This window comes from Podarcis filfolensis, assembly GCF_964270895.1.
Source record: "Podarcis filfolensis genome assembly, chromosome: 3".
In the NCBI taxonomy this organism is placed as follows: domain Eukaryota; kingdom Metazoa; phylum Chordata; class Lepidosauria; order Squamata; family Lacertidae; genus Podarcis; species Podarcis filfolensis.
Genome location: NC_139606.1, coordinates 80,544,559 through 80,563,430, shown reverse-complemented (window position 1 = coordinate 80,563,430; position 18,872 = coordinate 80,544,559). Strand labels below are relative to the sequence as shown.

The following is an 18,872-nucleotide window of genomic DNA, read 5'->3' as shown; positions in this document are numbered from 1 at the left end:
CGCCTGGCGCTTCAGGAACACAACCGCAGCCTAGGCAGCCCGCAGGGCTCCCCACGCTGCGGATAGCAGCCTGCCGCCCGGCGGGCGGGGCGCCCTGAAGCAGAGCGCCCCTCGCGCCGGACAGACATCGGCCAGCCCCACAAGGTCGGGTAGACAGCAGGGAGGCGCAGCGCCGCCATCCCGCTGTTCCTCGACCTGGTTCGGTTTCCCCGACCAGCTTTTGGGGGGGGGGGAAATAAAGGAAAAATTTTTTTCCTTTATTTCCCCCCCAAAAAACTAGGTGCGTCCTATGGGACGGAGCGTCCAAGGGACGAAAAATACGGTATGTAAAAATGCTGTAAAAAAGAAAAGTGGTATAGCTCTCTTTGCAGTTTCCCATTGCCGGCGGATTGCTGCTCTACAGTGCCTTCTGGTGTCACATTTTTTATTACGCATTTTTAACGTTTAAACTAACCAGTGTAGATTCGCCCTTGGTCTTGGAAACTCTTGGAGCGTAGTCCCTTGATTCCAAAGTTTTCCTGAGGACCCTGAACTCTCCTTCTCTGCCTTTGTGTGTTTGTTTTGTTTTAAAGCCAGTTTAATATTTGCAAGAGGCTGCTGTTACTGCATGGACTGGGTTGGGGTGGGGGAGTAACATGACTTTTTGGGCCACAGTTAATGGATCCATTTGGCCCTAGGCCTGATAGTCGTCCACTTCATTCTGCCAGGGCTTCTGTGCTTTCTTAAATGTGTATGACAAGCAAGTGTGTAAACAGCTGCAGCTTTTCCCAATTTGCACCTGTTGTGCAACTGTCAGTCATACAGCTTTTCAACAGGGCAAAGCCAGGCTTTCTAAAACATGGGTAGGCAAACTAAGGCTATAATCGCTTTCTAAATCTGGCCCGCGGACGGTCCAGGAATCAGCGTGTTTTTACATGCCCTTTTATTTAAAATGCACCTCTGGGTTATTTGTGGGGCCTGCCTAGTGTTTTTGCATGAGTAGAATGTGTGCTTTTATTTAAAATGCATCTCTGGGTTATTTGTGGGCCATAGGAATTTGATCATTCCCCCCCCCCCATATAGTCTGGCCCCCCACAAGGTCTGAGGGACAGTGGACTGGCCCCCTGCTGAAAAAGTTTGCTGACCCCTGCTTTAAAAGCTTGCCTCAGCTGTCTGGAGTGAGGTAAACAAACATGGATATTGCCTGGGGGTGGGGCGGGTGGAAGCTGGAAAGAGATGTTTCTGCTGCTGTCAAGCCAATAATCCCTAAACAAAACAACCCTCACAGTTGGTTTCCTCACTTCAGCTGATAGCATGCATAGTATTGAACCTCTTCAGTTTCCTAGAGCAATTCAGTCTCCTAAAGGTTTGAAAAGAGGAGACAAATGTGACTCACTAATGGAGATACTTCCAGACTGAATACAAATATGAATCTGTCTTGAGGCATTCTGATCAAGGCTTAAGTAAGCATATGAGGGGCAAGAGGGTATGCATGAGCACACTGGCCCTTCCCTACAAACCCTGTTAGCCAGCGTAGACAGTGCTGGGTTTAGATGGACCCAATGGTTAGACATCACTTCCTATATTCCTACCCGTTGCCCGCCATCTGTTCAAAGTGACTGCCAGCATGTGGCCTCCAGAGGCTTGTCCGAGAGTGAATTCAGACCTCTGATCCAAGAAAAGCTAGCCACTCTAGCAGTGCAACACTTCTACTTTCTCTGCTTTGCATCAGCTTGAATTAATCTTGATTCTCATCAGCAACCAAATCTGGAAGCAGCTTTTCACGTGAGGCAAAGATCCCAAGGTCTTCTCCGGCAGAAATGTCCTTACTGATGCCACCAAAGCATTTCATATTTAACTCTGAATGTCCAAAATCCATTCTTTACTGTTTCTTCCAAGCCTGTGCTCATACATGCTTCTACTCTCCTGGCATGATTACGTTTAAGTTTTAAGCCTTATTCTGAACTCCTGAATAGGTCTCTCATGGATGTGATGGTGTGTGTTTCCCTCCCCACCCCACAACATTTTAATGCAGGCTTTAAGCTTGAACTTCCTCTAAATTGCTCATTTTTTTAGCAGCACTTAAAAGATTGTGAGTATAAGAAACAATCATAATTGCTGCTTAAGCTTGCATTTTCAAGCATGCATAGATCTTATTACAGTCAGTATAGCTAACTTCTAAGTAAATTTGTTTGAAGATTGGAACATAAATGTGATGTGTTTCATTTTTGGATGCTTTAGCATGTGAAGATTTTTTTGCCCTCAAATCTTCTTTGGGAAACCATCTAAACCCCCTCTCTGAGAACTGCGCAGTTGGTAGCACTTGAGACTCAAGCTTGCAGGTTCAAGCCCCACACTGGGCAAAAGATTCTGGCATTGCAGGGGATTGGACTAGATAACCCTCTTGGTCCCTTCCAACTCTGTAATTCTATGATTCTATTATCATGGGAGGTTTGGACAGAGGCATCCCACTGCCTTGCCCTGCTGGCCTTTGATGTGAAAGTATTCTGACGGCACAGAGCTCTTCATGCTGTCCACAGGTAAAAATGATGACAGCAGGGAGCTCTGAAACCGGGCATTCCAGAGGTGAGGGGCTGAGTTGGGCCCGTTGTCATCACTTGATGTCATCAGGCCCAACTGCTGTGCTAGCTCCAGGTTGGAGACCCCACTGCCTTTGTACCAGAGTGAGCAGCAGAGATACAATGGCAGCCCCATTGCTGCCCGACTGGGTTTTGGATTGTAGCGTTGCAGGGCCCTTTGGTGTATTTATGTGGATAGTGATGGGAGGTACTGCGTTATATGAATATCTAACACTTTCAAAGAACTCTGGTAGTGTGTAATACATTATAAATGGCCATTTGAAATGTGCAGCATAGATGAAATGTTGAATAAGGCCCTGTCTGTACTATCCATTTAAAGCAGTATCATGCCACATCAAACAAGCACGGCATCCCCCAGACAATCCTGGGAACAGTAGTTCAAAATGCTGAGAGTTGTTAGGAGACCCTTATTTTCCCCACAAAGCTGCAATTCTCAGCTCAATGAAAATAGGGATTAATTGTTGAACCACTCTTGAGAGTGAATTTTAATTTTTAAATATTAATGTGAATTTTTAAATTTCAATAGAGAGAGAAGAATGCAGGCAGCAGATGTGTGATTTCTATGAATTGCAGCACTACAAGCATACATGATCCCAGGAATCCAAGCCATGTAAAAACGTTTACCTTTGACTTGGCGTATTGGTCACACAATGGATTTTTAAAGGACCAAGATGGCAAGCTAATTTCAGCTGGGCCAAACAGCAAATATGCGGGACAGGTAAAATGCATTTCATACAGTGATGTATTCTTTCGCAATGCAATGCTAATAGCATAACTACTCATTCTGCACTAGGACGAGTTCACAGGGTGGTAAAGCAGAGGTTGGATTCAATAAGAAAACTAAAGTTCTGAATTTAAAAACCCAGTTCCTTTGCCTAGATTTTCACATCTGCACTTGGGTTGCATGTTTACAACTGTCATTGCTCTGAGCACAGTGTTAGAGAACCTTATTGTTGAACTTTTTGGAGTATCTGATATGGTCAGTGCACCAAGACCAACCTATCCATACCTGCAGTGCTTCATGATATCCAAGGGGCTGCCGCCAAAAGAAGTAAAATGTCCTTCCTAGTGTGTGCGATGTATTGGAGCTTCAGCTTCCCTGGAAAAGACCCTGATGTTGGGAAAGATGGAGGGCACAAGGAGAAGGGGACGACAGGACAAGATGGTTGGATAGTGTTCTCGAAGCTACCAGCATGAGTTTGACCAAACTGCGAGAGGCAGTGGAAGACAGGAGTGCCTGGTGTGCTCTGGTCTATGGGGTCATGAAGAGTCGGACACGACTAAACGACTAAACAACAACAACAACAAAAGTGTGTGCAATAGCGCACACTGTACACACACATTGGCATCTATTCTGGTGCTGAGGACTATTTTCCTCACATTTCTGTTTCAAATATTTTACTGATTTTCAAGGAAAACACAAGCATAAGCATTATCAAAATAATTTGTTCCCCTGCCTTCCCCTGCCCTCCCCTCCCTCCAGAACAGAAGACTAATGCATCAAATGTTCTCTTAAGTCTATGTGTGCATTCGGTGGGTGCCAACGATCAGGGTGTTCATTTGAATATTTTATAAAGGAGTGCCTTCTTTTAAATAATCCATATCAGATATGTCATTCAGGGCTTGTACTCTATTAGTTACGGTAGTTTCTCAGATAAAACAATTGTCTGTTTCCATTGTGTCCTTTCCAGTTTTTTGCATCTACCAGAAGAAAGGTGATAAGTTCTTTGTGTATGTATAGGTATGTATAGGTTATGTTGAAGATTGTTAATAAACCTAGGCATGGATTACACAGTATATTCTGGTTTGTGATTTTACTTATTTCTGTGAATACCTTTCCCAAAATAGTTGCACTAACTCACATGCACATGGAAAGTCGTACCGGTTACCTTGCACCCTTTTTTTTTGCATTTCTGAGCCTTCACATTAAGGCAGCACTGGAGCAGGCAAGTAAGATCCTATGTATATGTGCACTAGACAGCTTATTTGTGTGTTCTTATAAATCTTACTTAGATTTATTTATTTTTTAAACCCCATTATAGAAGGAAGTTTTCCGTGACCTTGGGCAGGGAGTTCTAGACAGTGCTTGGCAAGGTTACAATGCTACCCTCTTGGCTTATGGTCAGACTGGCTCAGGGAAGAGCTATTCCATGATTGGATATGGTAGAAACAGAGGCATAATCCCAGTGGTCTGTGAAGAGCTCTTTAAAACAATTCAAAACCAAGAGCAGAACAAGCAATATCAGGTTGGTTCAAGTTGTATAAAAGTTTGTAAATGCCAGCATTGCTGGATGCCTAAAACATATTCTATATTTGGGCAATATTAATTGCAGTTTTTGTGTTTCAGGGGTGTATGTATGTAAACCTAAACATAATTCTGCCATGGTGCTGAAGGATGATACAGATTAGGCCCTAAAAGGAGCGATTCTGAGTAGCTAAACCCATAGAGATTAATCACATAAAGATTCTAGTGACAAAAAAAATCATAATTTCTATTATAGGTGTGTGTATGAAATCCACAACCCCAGAGTCGGCCACGACTGGACCTAATGGTCAGGGGTCCATTTGCCTTTGTATGAAATCACAAAGTTATAAGCTGTATTAGTTTGTTGTTGAGAGTTGATCTTTCTTTAAAAAAAAATCAGTTTAAAAGGCAACTTTTCAAGCTGTTGGAAGTTTCAAGAGTGTGAATAAAATGCAATAAGGAAGAGAGAAACTGGGTGTGGAGGGAGTTGAAAAAACCACTATAGCTGAGTAGGTTCAGTGCACTCAATGCAGATTGACATATGAAACTGCTGAATTTTGCTAAATTGATTTTTCAACTGTTCATAGTAGAAACGGTGATTTTTTTGTATTTTGCTGTTCAATCTGCAGGTTACATTTAGCATGCTGGAAATTTACAATGAACAGGTAATTGCAGTAAATGACACTATTTCATTCTTTTATTTTTCAGTGTTTCTCCCCTAGAACCTATACAAGAAAGGATGTTTTCTAATAGCAGAGAACTTGAAATTTGTTCAGAAAGACGTTAACATTTCAAAAATAAACCCAGTCATTTACACCCAGGTCATGTGACACTGCACCAATCTTGCATATTCAAAATTGGATGGGGTAATAATAATAATAATAATAATAATAATAATAATTGCTTGCAGAAGCAGGTTTTGGCGAGGGGAGGGAAAACACCTGTATTAAGTAGCCTACCTTCAAAGTTGTGTGGGCCAACACTATTGTAGTCTAATATTTAGAGAAGTAATGCCAGACTAATAGCACTTTGAGTCAGAGTAGAGAAACCATTTCTATACTAAACTGCCGGATTCTCATTCTTCAAGTATTGCTGCTTCCACAGGCTTGTATACATAACCAAAATATTTCCCCCTTTAATCTACAAGCCCCATCCTCTGAGGCTAGTATCAGATGCATTGTAGGCTGTCCATCTCCTTGTGTTAGCTGAGTAATGAATTGACCTTATAGCAAACTGGAAGTCTCAGTCATGTGCATTTAACTGAAAAGTGTTGAGTATATTCAAGTTTCTACAAGTGTGGTGGCTATTATTGGGAATGTTATTATTAAAAATATGTATATTGTAAATGTTCTGTATAGTTTTGGAAGCATGTGGGGAGAATCATACGTACACAGTGTACATGCACAAACATTGTACAGTGGTACCTCTGGATGCGAACGGGATCCATTCTGGAGCCCCGTTCACATCCTGAAGCGAACGCAACCCGCGTCCGTGGGTCACAATTCGCTGCTTCTGCTCATGCGTGTGACGTCATTTTGAGCGTCTGTGCATGCGCGAGTGGCAAAACCCGAAAGTAATGTGCTCTGTTACTTCCGGGTCGCCGCGGAGCGCAACCCGAAAATGCTTAACCTGAAGCTACTTCAACCCGAGATATGACTGTATTTATTTCTCATGTATCTGCACATGTTTACTTCAGATCATGTGACTCCTCGGGAGTATCCATATTTCCTGCCAACTTGTCAGTTCTACAGAGTTGCAGTTGTTTTATAAACCATGAAATGGGCCTGTGTTCTAGCTACATGTACCAAGGGTGCAATTATTTTTGTCCATGAATGAGATTATTTGATGTGTTTTTGTGGCATTACTGCAAGTATTTAAAAAAAATACTTTTGAAATATACTGTTCTTTTGCCAATTAATCCCAACTACCGTATTTTTCGCTCTATAGGACGCACTTTTTCCCCTTCAAAAATGAAGGGGAAATGTGTGTGCGTCCTATGGAGCGAAGACGCCATAGCCCTGCGACCCTCTCCCGGCTGGAGAGGTGACGCGCGCCCATGGAAGGAACCTCCATAGACGCGCGTCACCTCTCCCCCCGGGAGAGCGCGCGCGGGGCTAAAGCAGCCCCCCGCGACCCTCTCCCGGCTGGAGAGGTGACGCGCGCCTATGGCAGGAGCCTCCATAGGCGCGCGTCACCTCTCCACCCAGGAGAGCGCGCGCGGGGCTAAAGCAGCCCCCCGCGACCCTCTCCCGGCTGGAGAGGTGACGCGCGCCTATGGCAGGAGCCTCCATAGGCGCGCGTCACCTCTCCACCCGGGACAGCGCGCGCGGGGCTAAAGCAGCCCCCCGCGACCCTCTCCCGGCTGGAGAGGTGACGCGCGCCTATGGCAGGAGCCTCCATAGGCGCTCGTCACCTCTCCACCCGGGAGAGCACGCGCGGGGCTAAAGAAGCCATAGCTCCGCGACCCTCTCCCAGCCGGAGAAGTGACGCGTGACTATGGCAGCAGCCTCTCCGCTGCGCCTTTCCGCTGCTCCCTGACCTGCTCTTTGGGGCTGGTGGTGGGCTTCCCCCCGCCAGCCCCAAAGAGCAGGTCGAAAGGAACCTGAAGCCTGGAGAGCGAGAGGGGTCGGTGCGCACCGACCCCTCTCGCTCTCCAGGCTTCCAAGGTAGCCGCCTGAACGCACCTTAAACGGCACCTTGTTTTAGAGCAGGAAAACAAGAGGGGGAAAATTCTCCCACTCTCTGCGCAGCGCCTCCTGCCACTTCGCTGAAGGGGCGCTGGGCAGAGAGCGGAATAATTTTTTCCCCTTGTTCTCCCCCCTCTAAAACAAGGTGCGTCCTATTGTCCGGTGCGTCCTATGGTGCGAAAAATACGGTATATACACAATTGTGTATATATAAAATCTTGCTAGGAACTCCCCTTATTTTCAATAAAAAATTGCGGTAGTAAGACACTTTTGTTTGCAATCCAAGGTTATAGACTTGCTCTCTAAAATCAAGAAGCGGGGTGGACTCAAATTACGGGAAGATCAACAGCAAGGCTTCTATGTGGATGGCTTGAAACTGGTGCCCTGCGACAGTTATGCACAAATTGAGAGGTTAATGGAACAAGGTACCAAAATAAGAACCACTGCTTCAACCAGCATGAATGCCACCAGCAGTCGCTCTCACATGGTCATCACCATTCAGTTCAAACAGGTATGTACAAAACACTTTAGGTGTGGCCAAATGTAAGTAGAGAGTTAGATCTTAAAGCATTGGATTCCTTGTAAGGTTCGTGCTATTTCCATGGATATATTGTAGACCATCAAAACAAAGGACTGCTTTAATAGGTCGTGCATAGTGATCCTGTGGCAAGAGTGGTACATGCACATGCGGACAAGACCTGAGAGTTGAGCTGCTATCCGGTATTTTGTGGACTTGGCTTGTGGCGCACCATTGTCAAAATCATTGGCTTGGATGTTAAGCACAATAACATTAAGCAGGCCTCTGCCATGGTTGACAGGAGAAGGGGAAATGACTTGGGGGAAGAGGGATTCCAGAACCACTAAACAATTTGCAACATCTTTTGTGTTAGGTTTGCAATTTCAAGAATTGGTTTTGCATGTTTTGAAATATGGGATACTACTTATTTTGTTTTGAGCCAACAGCGTTTTGCTTTGATTGGTTAGAGCCCTATCAACTTGTGAAGCACGTACTGTAGTTGGATGTGCTGAGTCCAGTAGTAATGTCTCCTCTGCAAATGCTGGTTGAGAGGAGAACTTAAAAGACTTGCACTGATGAAGTTCCCCTTCTCTCCTTTCCCTAATGGTGCTTCTTGTAGATTTTTCTTAGAGAAGACATCACTAAGCAATCCATTATAAATCTGGTAGACTTGGCTGGAAGTGAAAGACAAAAATCATCAGGATCCGAAGGAGACAGGCTGAGGGAAGGGTCACGTGTAAATCTAAGTTTGACCACCTTGGGAAATGTTATCAGGTACAAAATAGCTTTTGTGAAGTGACCTAGCCATCCCTTGGGTATTGCATGAATAGTAACTTTCAATTAGATGATAAGCATCTTAGGGCAGGCTCCTGTCTTGTTGCTCATTAGTCTTTAAAGTACCAGGTACATATGATATTTTTTTAAAAAAATCCTTATAGTAAACAAAGCTTCCAGTCTTAGAAATCCAAACTTAGAAACTTCCCTGAGTAGTACGCCCTTATTTCAAAGATAAGAGAATCTCACTTTTCTGTTTACTTCCTTTAAGGGATGTTTTTGACAAATAAATATTTTAATGTATTATTTGGGATGTTAAACTTTTTAAGTACTGCCACTTTTTTTTTAGCATTTCCTGAACATCAGCCCACATCCCATCTAGTGACCTTAAATGACTAATTCTCATATGTAACAGTAACAAATAGAAACTCTTGTGCTCTTTAGCTTTGCAACATATTCAGTGAATATGGTACTCAGATATATGATTGATTTATTTTAAAGAAATAAATCTCCTGTTCACTCTCTTTCCCTTCTATCATTTATTGTTCTTCTAGTGCCCTGGCTGAGGCTGCTGTAGGGAAGAAAGTATTGCACGTCCCATATAGAGATTCAGTTCTAACAAAACTATTGCAATCTGCTTTGGGAGGAAACAGCAGAACTATTATGGTAAAGCTCCCCCCCCCCCCGGTAAATTTAGTAAATTATAGCAATTCCCCCCCCCTAGAAGATAAAAATGTGTAGTTTCTTGTTCTGTAAACACATTTGACATGGTGTACATTATTCTGTGTTCTTTGCTGTTTGGGTGCAGTAAAAAGGACGGAAAAAATCTGAGACACTGGCTACTTGGTAGTTGGATGCTGATTACATCACCTAGGAATGAGAAATATTTCCCCAGCTCTGGCTACTGAACTGCATTTGCATATCTTATCCTCCCCCATCCCCAATTTCAATCACTGAGATATTTAGAATTTCACAGCCAGATTCTCTTAAGCCGTTATCTGGGCAGGTATATCATCTGAAGTAAAGAGGCTGCTGTGTCTTGTCATGTTAGTGCTGCCTTCAGAAACCTGTAAAGCTCCAGATGTTTTGGACTACAGCACATACTGGCTGGGGAGGATAGGAGTTGTAATACAAAACAACTAGAAGGCAACAGGTTCCCAAAGGCTACATTAGTGATTCGTGAAACCGCTTTCTCCTGTATATGTGCCGTCAAAGCCATTCTTGGAACACAGGTGCTGCGTGGAAACATTAATGCAAACGCCAAAATATGCAGTAAGGCAATTACAACCAGCCCATATGTCACACAAAAATGTCTTAAGCATTCCTGTTTTTCAGAACTCCGTATTAAGTTGAATGTGAAGAAAAACAGGGCAGTTGAAATAAAATCCACAAAGTCTTTCTGCTTTAGAAAGTTTGTTTGCTAATTTGGTTGTTCCTAAAAATGCTTCTCTACTTCTTATTTTGGAGGTTCTCCACCCACGCACCCCCACAATGGAGCAGCATGGCTTGCTATCTGTTTTTGTTTTTGTTTACAGTATTTTGTTATCAACATTTATCTGAGAGGGGTTTATTTGGCTAAGAGGTCTGCCAGTTACCAGTTCACATTCTGTTAGTAGTAGTCACAGTAGAGAACAAATAACTGAAAAGAAACTTGTCCTTTAACATATTTGCAGATTGCAGCTATTAGTCCAGCAGACATGTGTTATGAGGAGACGCTGTCAACTTTGCGATATGCTGAGAGGTATATTGTTTTCACATCTTGTAAGAGAAGTGATTGGAATGGATTTCAAAGGAGAGCAAGAAATTAAATAATCATTAGCTGCTATTTATTTGTGTGGGCACATACTACCCTGTCCAAGATCTGATCCACTGTTGTCACCCTAGAAATGTTAGGTAAAGGTACCCCTGACCATTAGGTCCAGTCGCAGACAACTCTGGGGTTGCACGCTCATCTCGCTCTATAGGCCAAGGGTGCCGGCATTTGTCCGCAGACAGCTTCTGGGTCATGTGGCCAGCATGACTAAGCCGCTTCTGGCGAACCAGAGCAGCTCACGGAAACGCTGTTTACCTTCCCGCCAGAGCAGTACCTATTTATCTACTTGCACTTAGATGTGCTTTCGAACTGCTAGGTGGGCAGGAGCTGGGACCGAACAATGGGAGCTCACCCCGTCGCAGGGATTCGAACCTCCGACCTTCTGATCGGCAAGCCCTAGGCTCTGTGGTTAGTTTTAAATGCATACTCCTGAATTAGAGGTCCTGTTTCTTTTTCCAAACCAAGTTAACTTCTAGAGCACATTTAGGGGATTTATATGGGATTGACTACTTTTTTTGTGAATGGCCACTGTTAAGAATTTAATTATTACCATCTGAAGTTTTCTACATTTTGTTTATTTCTAAGTGCATTTGTTCAATTTTGTGTGTATATTTATCTGCAACTCATTATTATGAGTTTCATGCATTCGATGGGGTGAACTATACTCCAGTAAAGCTTAAGTCATAATAAATTTGTGAGTCTTCAAGCTGCCACAAGACTTTGTGTTAGTCTTGCAGCAAAAAGTAACATGGGAACCCCTCTGGAAATTAAGTCATTATTGTGTTTTAATTATATCTCATGTCAATCCTTTGCTGCAGCCCAGGGAAAAGGGAGTGTTGAGGAGGGGAAGCAATTTAAGGGAGACTGGGATGTGTTTTTTCTCACTGTCTGGAGAAAGAGAACTGGGCTGGGCTGCTTATTATCTTACAAGAGGAAACAAGGGCCTTACAGCACAACACACAACAAATCATGTTGCCAGGACTATTGTTTTTGCATCCTCCAAATTGCCACTGAAGCTTCGTGAGGGTATGTTTCATCTGATTATGTTATTTGCTTTTGCTATACAGCACAATAAGAGTCGTTGTCCCCCACCCCCCAACCCCGTTTTTTTTTTTAAATCTGAAAGAACCAAAAAGATAAAGAACAAAGCTGTGATAAATGCAGGTCCAACTGCGAAACTGATAAATGAGCTGAAGGCAGAAAATTGTCATCTGTTGTCCAGATTGTCAGGCCTTGGAAACTCTGGTAAAACGGTAGCAGATGAAACAAGTAAGTATTCTCGAGGAAGAAACAACATTTATTGTATTAGAAGACCTCGTGTTACCGTTCTCCTGTTTTCCTTTTCTGAGAGACTTACACAAAGTGGCAAGGCTTGGGTTCTGAGGCATCTAGCTCAAGCATACTCTCTTTAGCACACTCTCCCACCCTGCCCTCCAACTACAGCCCCACAGAGGACCTACCATCTGTTTCAGGAGGCCCCCTAGCCCCTCAGGAGCAGGCTTCAGGGAGGTGGTGGAGAGGGCTTAGTGGTCCTTGGAATCCAACCCACTGGAGCCTATCAGGAGTGTTTTAAGGCGAACAGAGCTAGGTATGTTATACCTGCCTTGGAAACAGGTCCCTCACATGCAAGTGCTAAATGCTGAGGCATTTGGGGCCCACTGGGATTGGCATCTTGCCTGTCCCCTTGTGGCAGCACCCCTGCAGCTGCCAGCTCCCCCGTTTCTCCCGCAGGTTGACTCACGGGCTTTACCCAGCAGCAGTGCTGTAATGCACCGTTACAGCACTGCTGACACCAAGTAAGCCTGCTTGCTTGTGAGCATGAGTCTGGTAACTATTCCACCTCTCCCTGTAGTGTTTGGTTGTGAGTGGACCTCAATGTAGCCCCCCCCCCCCATGCCCCACTGCAGATCCAGGTCCCTTCCCCCTTTCTGCCCCTGTGATTGTGCCAGTTCCGTAACCCCACATTGTACCCTCACCTGTCGCTGTGCCTGCACTGCTGCTACAACGCAACAGTGGCGGTGAAGGCTCAGCGCCAGCTGTGAGGGTAACAGGGCTGGGTTGGCGGCGTGGCCAAACCCCCAGTGAGGCTGGCAGCAGCCCAGTGGTGGGGGTGGGTAGGCGGTCAGATGCACTGCCTGAAGCAAATGGCCTCACCCCCCCCCCCCCAATAACTGAAAACACGCTGAACCTTGCAGGATCAGTGCTGCTTGAGCCTCAGTCTAAAAAAGATTCTTCCTTCTGCAAGCAGTAAAGACCTTGAAATACTATATAAAATACTCTATACCTGACCTTATAAGTAGACATTTGTAATGCAGTGCCTACCACGTGACATAGGTAATGTGAGCCAAAGTTACTTCAAGGATTTCCAATATGCATAAATTAGGGGTAGTAAAATAGATCCAGAAACCTTTCATCAGTTTTTTTCTGGTAGGATAGAAGCCCTGGAACATATGGCTAAAGTTCCTAGCTATAAATATTTCACTAGTGCTTAAGAACTGTTTGTTTCAGTTACGGAATATATAAGAATCATAAATATCTGAGTATTTCAAGCCTGCTATTTCAGGGTGGCTTAAAGAAGGTACCACAGAATTCATTTGGAGAGAGAAAGAGTGGACGCTGTTTATAAATTAGATTTTTATTTCTGTTGTTTTCATATTGCATCTTTAATTAGTTTTGTTTCGTTTATTCTTTCCAGAAGAGCTTCGCTGTTTGCTAGCTGAAAATGAGCTGCGGATTCAAGCCATTCAGGCTACCTGGGAATATCGTCTGGAAGAAGCCCGGAAAGAATGGGAGCAGCAATATGCTGCAGTAACTCAGGTCAAGACGTTTGGACGCTGGATGTCCATCTTCATCATTCCTCAGCTTGAGAGATTTCCAGTGTTTTTAAAGTAGCAATTGTTGGAGCAAAGTGCTGGACCATACAGTTAAATTCTGTTTTTCCTCCCAAAGAATCCCGAGAACTGTAATTTGTTAAGGGTGCTGGGAACTATAGCTCTGGGAGGCAAATTACAATTCCCAGGATTCTTTGATGGAAGCTATGTACTTGAAATGTATGGTGTGCATACACCCCAAACCAGAGCTTTCCAAACTTTTCATGTTGGTGACACACTTTTTAGACATGCATCATTTCGTGACACAGTAAGTCATTTTTACTAGCAAACCAGAGGTTAAAGTAATCCCTTTTCAGCTCTGGGAGGAGCGTGGGGAGTGTTTATGCAACACACTGCAGCCGACACACTAATGTGTCGCAATGCACAGTTTGGAAAGCTGTGCCCAAAATGTTCGTTTGATGTGGTTCAGAAAGGCCATCCTCTTCTGAATGTTTTTAAAACAATATGTACCTAATTAGCATGACTATATACCATGTACTTGGGAGTCTTGTGCAAGTAGGCTTCCCCATTAATTTCAAGGGAGAGGGCAGCCCACCATACAGAAAAGGACGCTTGCTCAAAACTTCCTTTCCTATTGAAATGAGTGAGAGAGCTCTTGCTGGTGGAGTAAGGTACTACAATACAGGTTGGTGCCTTCCACTTGAAGAACTTATTGGATTGTGGTGAGCAGTGGCTGATATATTAATAAGATTGAGCTATGCTTCTTATAGCAGCCACCACAGCAGCAAATATTGGAATGTGTCACATTTTATTGGGTATAAAATGTTGCAGTGTGTGTGCTCAGAAAATATCGTTCTGTAGAACTAGTGTTGAAGGATGATTATTATTAATATTATTAATTGAATTTGTTAGTCTCTGCATCTTGCCCAGGGCAATCCAAAGTGACTTACAAACAAACAAACAGACAAAAATAAGAAACTCCACATACTTTAAAACTAAGAGGGAAAAGTAATACATTAAAAACATGGATAGTTAAAGGCCAAAGGCCTAGATATAGAGGAAAGCTTTTGCCTGGCACCTAAAGATATAGGATGATGTCTGCAGGCAAGCCTCCCTAGCGAGAGCATTCCACCAACAAGTAGTCACCACCTGATTTTGTCCTTTTTCATGTTGCCACCCTCCAGACCTCTCATGGACAGGGCACATGAAAAAAGGGCCTGAGATGATTGCAGGGGCCAGGTCAGTTCATATGGGGACTGGGTGCAACAAATTAAAAATGCATGCAGGCGTATGGGAAAGAGCAATTGCGAAAAAGGCCTCTATGCTGCTAACAGCTGCAGAAACATGTATTTGGTCATGGGGCAGTGTGATCAGTTATCAGGAACCAAAAATATAGGAACAAGGAGTCCATGCAATTACTATCTAATCTTGAGAAACATAATAGTGACAGAATGACCGGGGGGGGGGGTAGGTGTCCAGGAACTATTGCATCCTATGGTTACAGATAGCCACACAGATGCTATGTCCTGTATGAATTCTTACCTATTCTTACATTTAACCTTGAGCATTTTTATTAAAGTAGCTAGATTTTTCATCAGAGGAAGAATTGCTAGCCTTGTTTATGACAGCAGGTGCAGTCTCTGGAAAGAAGAGACTAGTTATTTGGAAGCCACGTGTCACATATGTTGTTGGCTGTCATTTAGTGGGAAGAGTGTGCTGAATTAAGGTTTAATTAATTCCACAGGAAAGATGGATGATGGAGACATGTCCTTATCTTGTGAATATCAATGAAGATCCTCAGCTTTCGGGCGTTCTCAAATATTTCATTCAAGACGGTATTATTTTGTTTAAGTGCTAAATATGTGTTGCTCAGGTGGGTGATCCATTTTATATTATTATGCATCTGAGTAATGTAACCAAAACAAGTGAGTCCTTTTCCAAGGAGGTTGCAAACAAAACTTTTACCACTGGGGAGACAAGATGGAAGGGAGGAAAGGGTAATTCAATAGGGCAGTGTATTTGCTTACCCACAGAATATTGAGTTATGGAACAGCATACAAATGCTTAAAATAAAATGAGATTAATATGTACAATTTCAGTTACGCATGCTTTTAAATGTATACCTTATTCTAGTTTATTGTCTAGCATATTGATAAAGCTTTTTCTTTTTGTAGATAACGAACTGCAATTATATCCCCCAAATAAGCTTACTGCTAGCCACCCAGATTGTTCTTGTCTTTAGCATTTCACAGGGAATCGTGTTTATATACACCGTAAAAAAGACATTCACCACAGTTTTCCAAAGCAAAATTTACACAGGAAACGTTTTATTTCAGGTTCTTCGGATGTTGGTCAGTCATCCTCAAATGCAATAACTCTCCGAGGTTTAGGGTATGTAAATGAGCTTATTCCTTTTCTGCAGGAAATTTCATCAACAATGTGGTAACTTTTTTTGGTTTTGATTATAATTAGTTGGGAGGGAAATAGAAACAATAAATATGCTGCTAGATCAGGGGTAGGCAACCTAAGGCCCATGGGCCAGATGCGGCCCAATCGCCTTCTCAATCCGGCCCATGAACGGTCCGGGAATCAGCGTGTTTTTACATGAGTAGAATGTGTCCTTTTATTTAAAATGCATCTCTGGGTTATTTGTGGGGCCTGCCTGGTGTTTTTACATGAGTAGAATGTGTCCTTTTATTTAAAATGCATCTCTGGGTTATTTGTGGGGCATAGGAATTCATTATTTTTTCCTTCAAAATATAGTCCAGCCCACCACAAGGTCTGAGGGATGGTGGACCAGCCCATGGCTGAAAAAGGTTGCTGACCCCTGTATTAGATGATGCTTACTAAAGTTATTACCTCTCTCTATAACTAAGGCTCTATCTAACATTGCAAGATATTTCATTCAAAACTTTGATGTGGGTTTAATTTATTGCTTTCTCTTAGTTTGTCTTGGATCATTTGGCCTTTTCTATAAGTGAGGAGGGTCATATGAGCGGGACATCAGTCCTGTGTTTATGTGGTTGAGAAGTGGGAATGCCAAACAAACTTGAATGCAGCCTCAAACACACAAGGGACCTCATTTCCTCTGCTTATTGTAACTGGGGTTTTACACCTATTTAATGCCTACTTTAGCATTAAAATATATAATAATATTAATAACCATTTGTCTATCTAACCCATCTGTTTGTTCCATATGGTAGGGGCTCTCCAAGGTTTTAGGCAGATTTTTTAATGAACCTTGAGATCTTTTAATTGGGGATAATGAAGGATCCAGCTTAGGACCCGTGTCATGGAAAGCATCTGGACTCTGAGCTTGAGACCCTTCCCACCCACTGCTCCTTGCGTCTTATTCCAAATGGTGCCTTACTTCTCCTTCCCTATTTTTACTAGAAATGAAGCAATGCTAATTTTACTCTGGTGGTGCAGTGAAAGATGTCTGTCACGATTTTGAATAGCTTGCTTTACAACTGTCTTTCAGCATTTTGGATAAGCATGCAACATTCACAAATGCTGATGGTAAAGTTACTATAACACCTCGGGATAAATGTAAAGTCATTGTTAATGGTGTCCCCATTGCTGTGAAAACTAAACTGCAGCATCTGGTAAGTTCTTTGTTTGTTAACCATTTCCCCATGCTTCGGTGTATTGTGTATATAGCTCAGTTTCTTAGCTATTACACTAACTCTTGCTGTGTAAAGACCAGGTTTCTGAAGACAGCTTTCAGGCTTTGAAAATATAATTAAATATAATGCTTAACAAGCAATTGTGCAGTAGAAAGGCTTTCAGCAAGCCCTGTATACTCAATCCCTCAGGACCGTATTATTTTGGGGTCAAATAGTGCATATCTCTACATTGGACCACCTTCAGATCGCACCAGCGAGGACCTGACCAGATACGATTATGATTTCATTCAGTCAGAGTTGGCAGCAGCAGAAGGTTTCAGTGTAGATAAACTTGGTAAGCACTATAATATATTAGTTTGTTGTTGCCTTTCTAGATTTGTTGCTCCTGACTTATTTGTTATTTTATTACACCTTAATATTTCATGGTAAGCTACCTACCCTGATAACTTGATTGAAGGGTATGGTCCACATGTTAATCCTAACACAAATTAAACATGGTGCTAAATTAATATGCTATGAACAAATCTGGATTAAGGTGGTTGGGGCCCCCAGTGCAGTTCCCAAAAGAAGGCACCCCCTACCGCCCCAAAAAAAGGAATGGAAGAAATAAAGTATCCAAAAATACATCTTGAAGTATATTAAAGACTAACACATTTATTACTGTATAAGATTTTGTGGATGACACACGCGCGCGCACACACACACACACACACCCCTCTTAAGAAAATTAGCAAAAAATAAAATACTTCAAGCACATGCAGTTTCGTATTTTAAACTTCCCATTGTTTTTTGCTCACTTCCTAACTTGGGTTGGTCACCAGCTCACATGACTGTTCTGCAGATACAGGAGGAGGCATAAAATTTCCTTTAATCAGAGTGATGTATCTTTGTGTTATAAATGTCCATATTTTTCTGGGTAGTCCAACCCTGCCAATTAGTACAGTTTCAAGACTTCAACCAATCTTAATCTAGCATGATTATTGTATGTTTCAACAATGCACAGCAGCTGAAATTTCAATTACCTAGTCATTTATTTCTCTGCCATAACCATGAAAACTGCTCTTGCCTAGACTTGATAAGGTGCTTTTTTTCCTAAGGTGCTGCAAACAGGAAGGATGGCAAGCCAGATCCCAGCGTCCTTGCTGTGTTCCATGATTATCTTAAGTTAATGCCTTTGGTTGCTGAAGCCAATCAAATGAGTGTGGAGCTGAGGAAGGTAAGGTTGCGTGTGCCATTGTTTACTGCAGGCAAAAGTCACACAGACCTGATAGTCACTGATTACACCTGTTGGGTAATTCTGTGTGCCCAAACCAGAGATGGGAAATAAAAAATTTATTTTCTTCAGGAGAAAAGGCTCCTCCTGTAGGGCTGAGAATAAAGCTTGCAAGCCTAATTCTCAACCCTGTACTGCATGGTGAAACAAAGGAGTACATAAAGTGAATGCCTCTTACAATAGAGAGGGGCTGCATTTAACAAGATGTGTTCCTGAAAGTGTGTTCAGGGGTTGGACTAACTTGTCCAGTGCCTTTGATGATTTTTGTCTCTCTGCGTTTAGGTCTCTAGCCCGTGCTGGTGGTGCTGCTATCTGCATAGCTACATTCCCTTGATGGGCTATATTGCCTGCATTGTTCAGTATGTACTACGTTGTACTGTGTTGCAGGATGAGGCCTATTTTTATTTTTTTTTTGAGGTGGTGATAGTGGAAGTCCGCTGGTGGAAGATGGTGGAATTTTTCTCCATTTCCAGAAATATCACAATTTATGATTTTGTCTCTCCTAGAAAATAAAACTACATTATTAG

At 42.9% G+C, this 18,872-nt stretch overlaps 1 protein-coding gene and 1 long non-coding RNA gene across 2 annotated transcripts in view; one reads left to right on the top strand and one right to left on the bottom strand.

Annotated features, from left to right (window-relative positions):
* Nucleotides 1–17,928, bottom strand: part of LOC310758314 — an 80,159-nt gene extending 62,231 nt beyond the window's left edge. The window contains exon 1 of the long non-coding RNA XR_014545704.1: nucleotides 17,756–17,928. This is a non-coding gene — a long non-coding RNA (uncharacterized lncRNA). The remainder of the gene's footprint in view (nucleotides 1–17,755) is intronic.
* The window catches only part of LOC310758248 (kinesin-like protein KIF28), a 29,390-nt gene that overhangs the window by 1,247 nt on the left and 9,271 nt on the right, over nucleotides 1–18,872 (top strand). Inside the window, 14 exon segments of the mRNA XM_083604240.1 lie at nucleotides 3,106–3,297; nucleotides 4,622–4,825; nucleotides 5,454–5,489; nucleotides 7,798–8,022; nucleotides 8,648–8,802; nucleotides 9,357–9,468; nucleotides 10,476–10,543; nucleotides 11,742–11,884; nucleotides 13,311–13,432; nucleotides 15,191–15,281; nucleotides 15,783–15,837; nucleotides 16,928–17,051; nucleotides 17,262–17,406; nucleotides 18,170–18,288. Coding sequence (XP_083460366.1) covers nucleotides 3,106–3,297; nucleotides 4,622–4,825; nucleotides 5,454–5,489; nucleotides 7,798–8,022; nucleotides 8,648–8,802; nucleotides 9,357–9,468; nucleotides 10,476–10,543; nucleotides 11,742–11,884; nucleotides 13,311–13,432; nucleotides 15,191–15,281; nucleotides 15,783–15,837; nucleotides 16,928–17,051; nucleotides 17,262–17,406; nucleotides 18,170–18,288 — 1,791 coding nt within the window.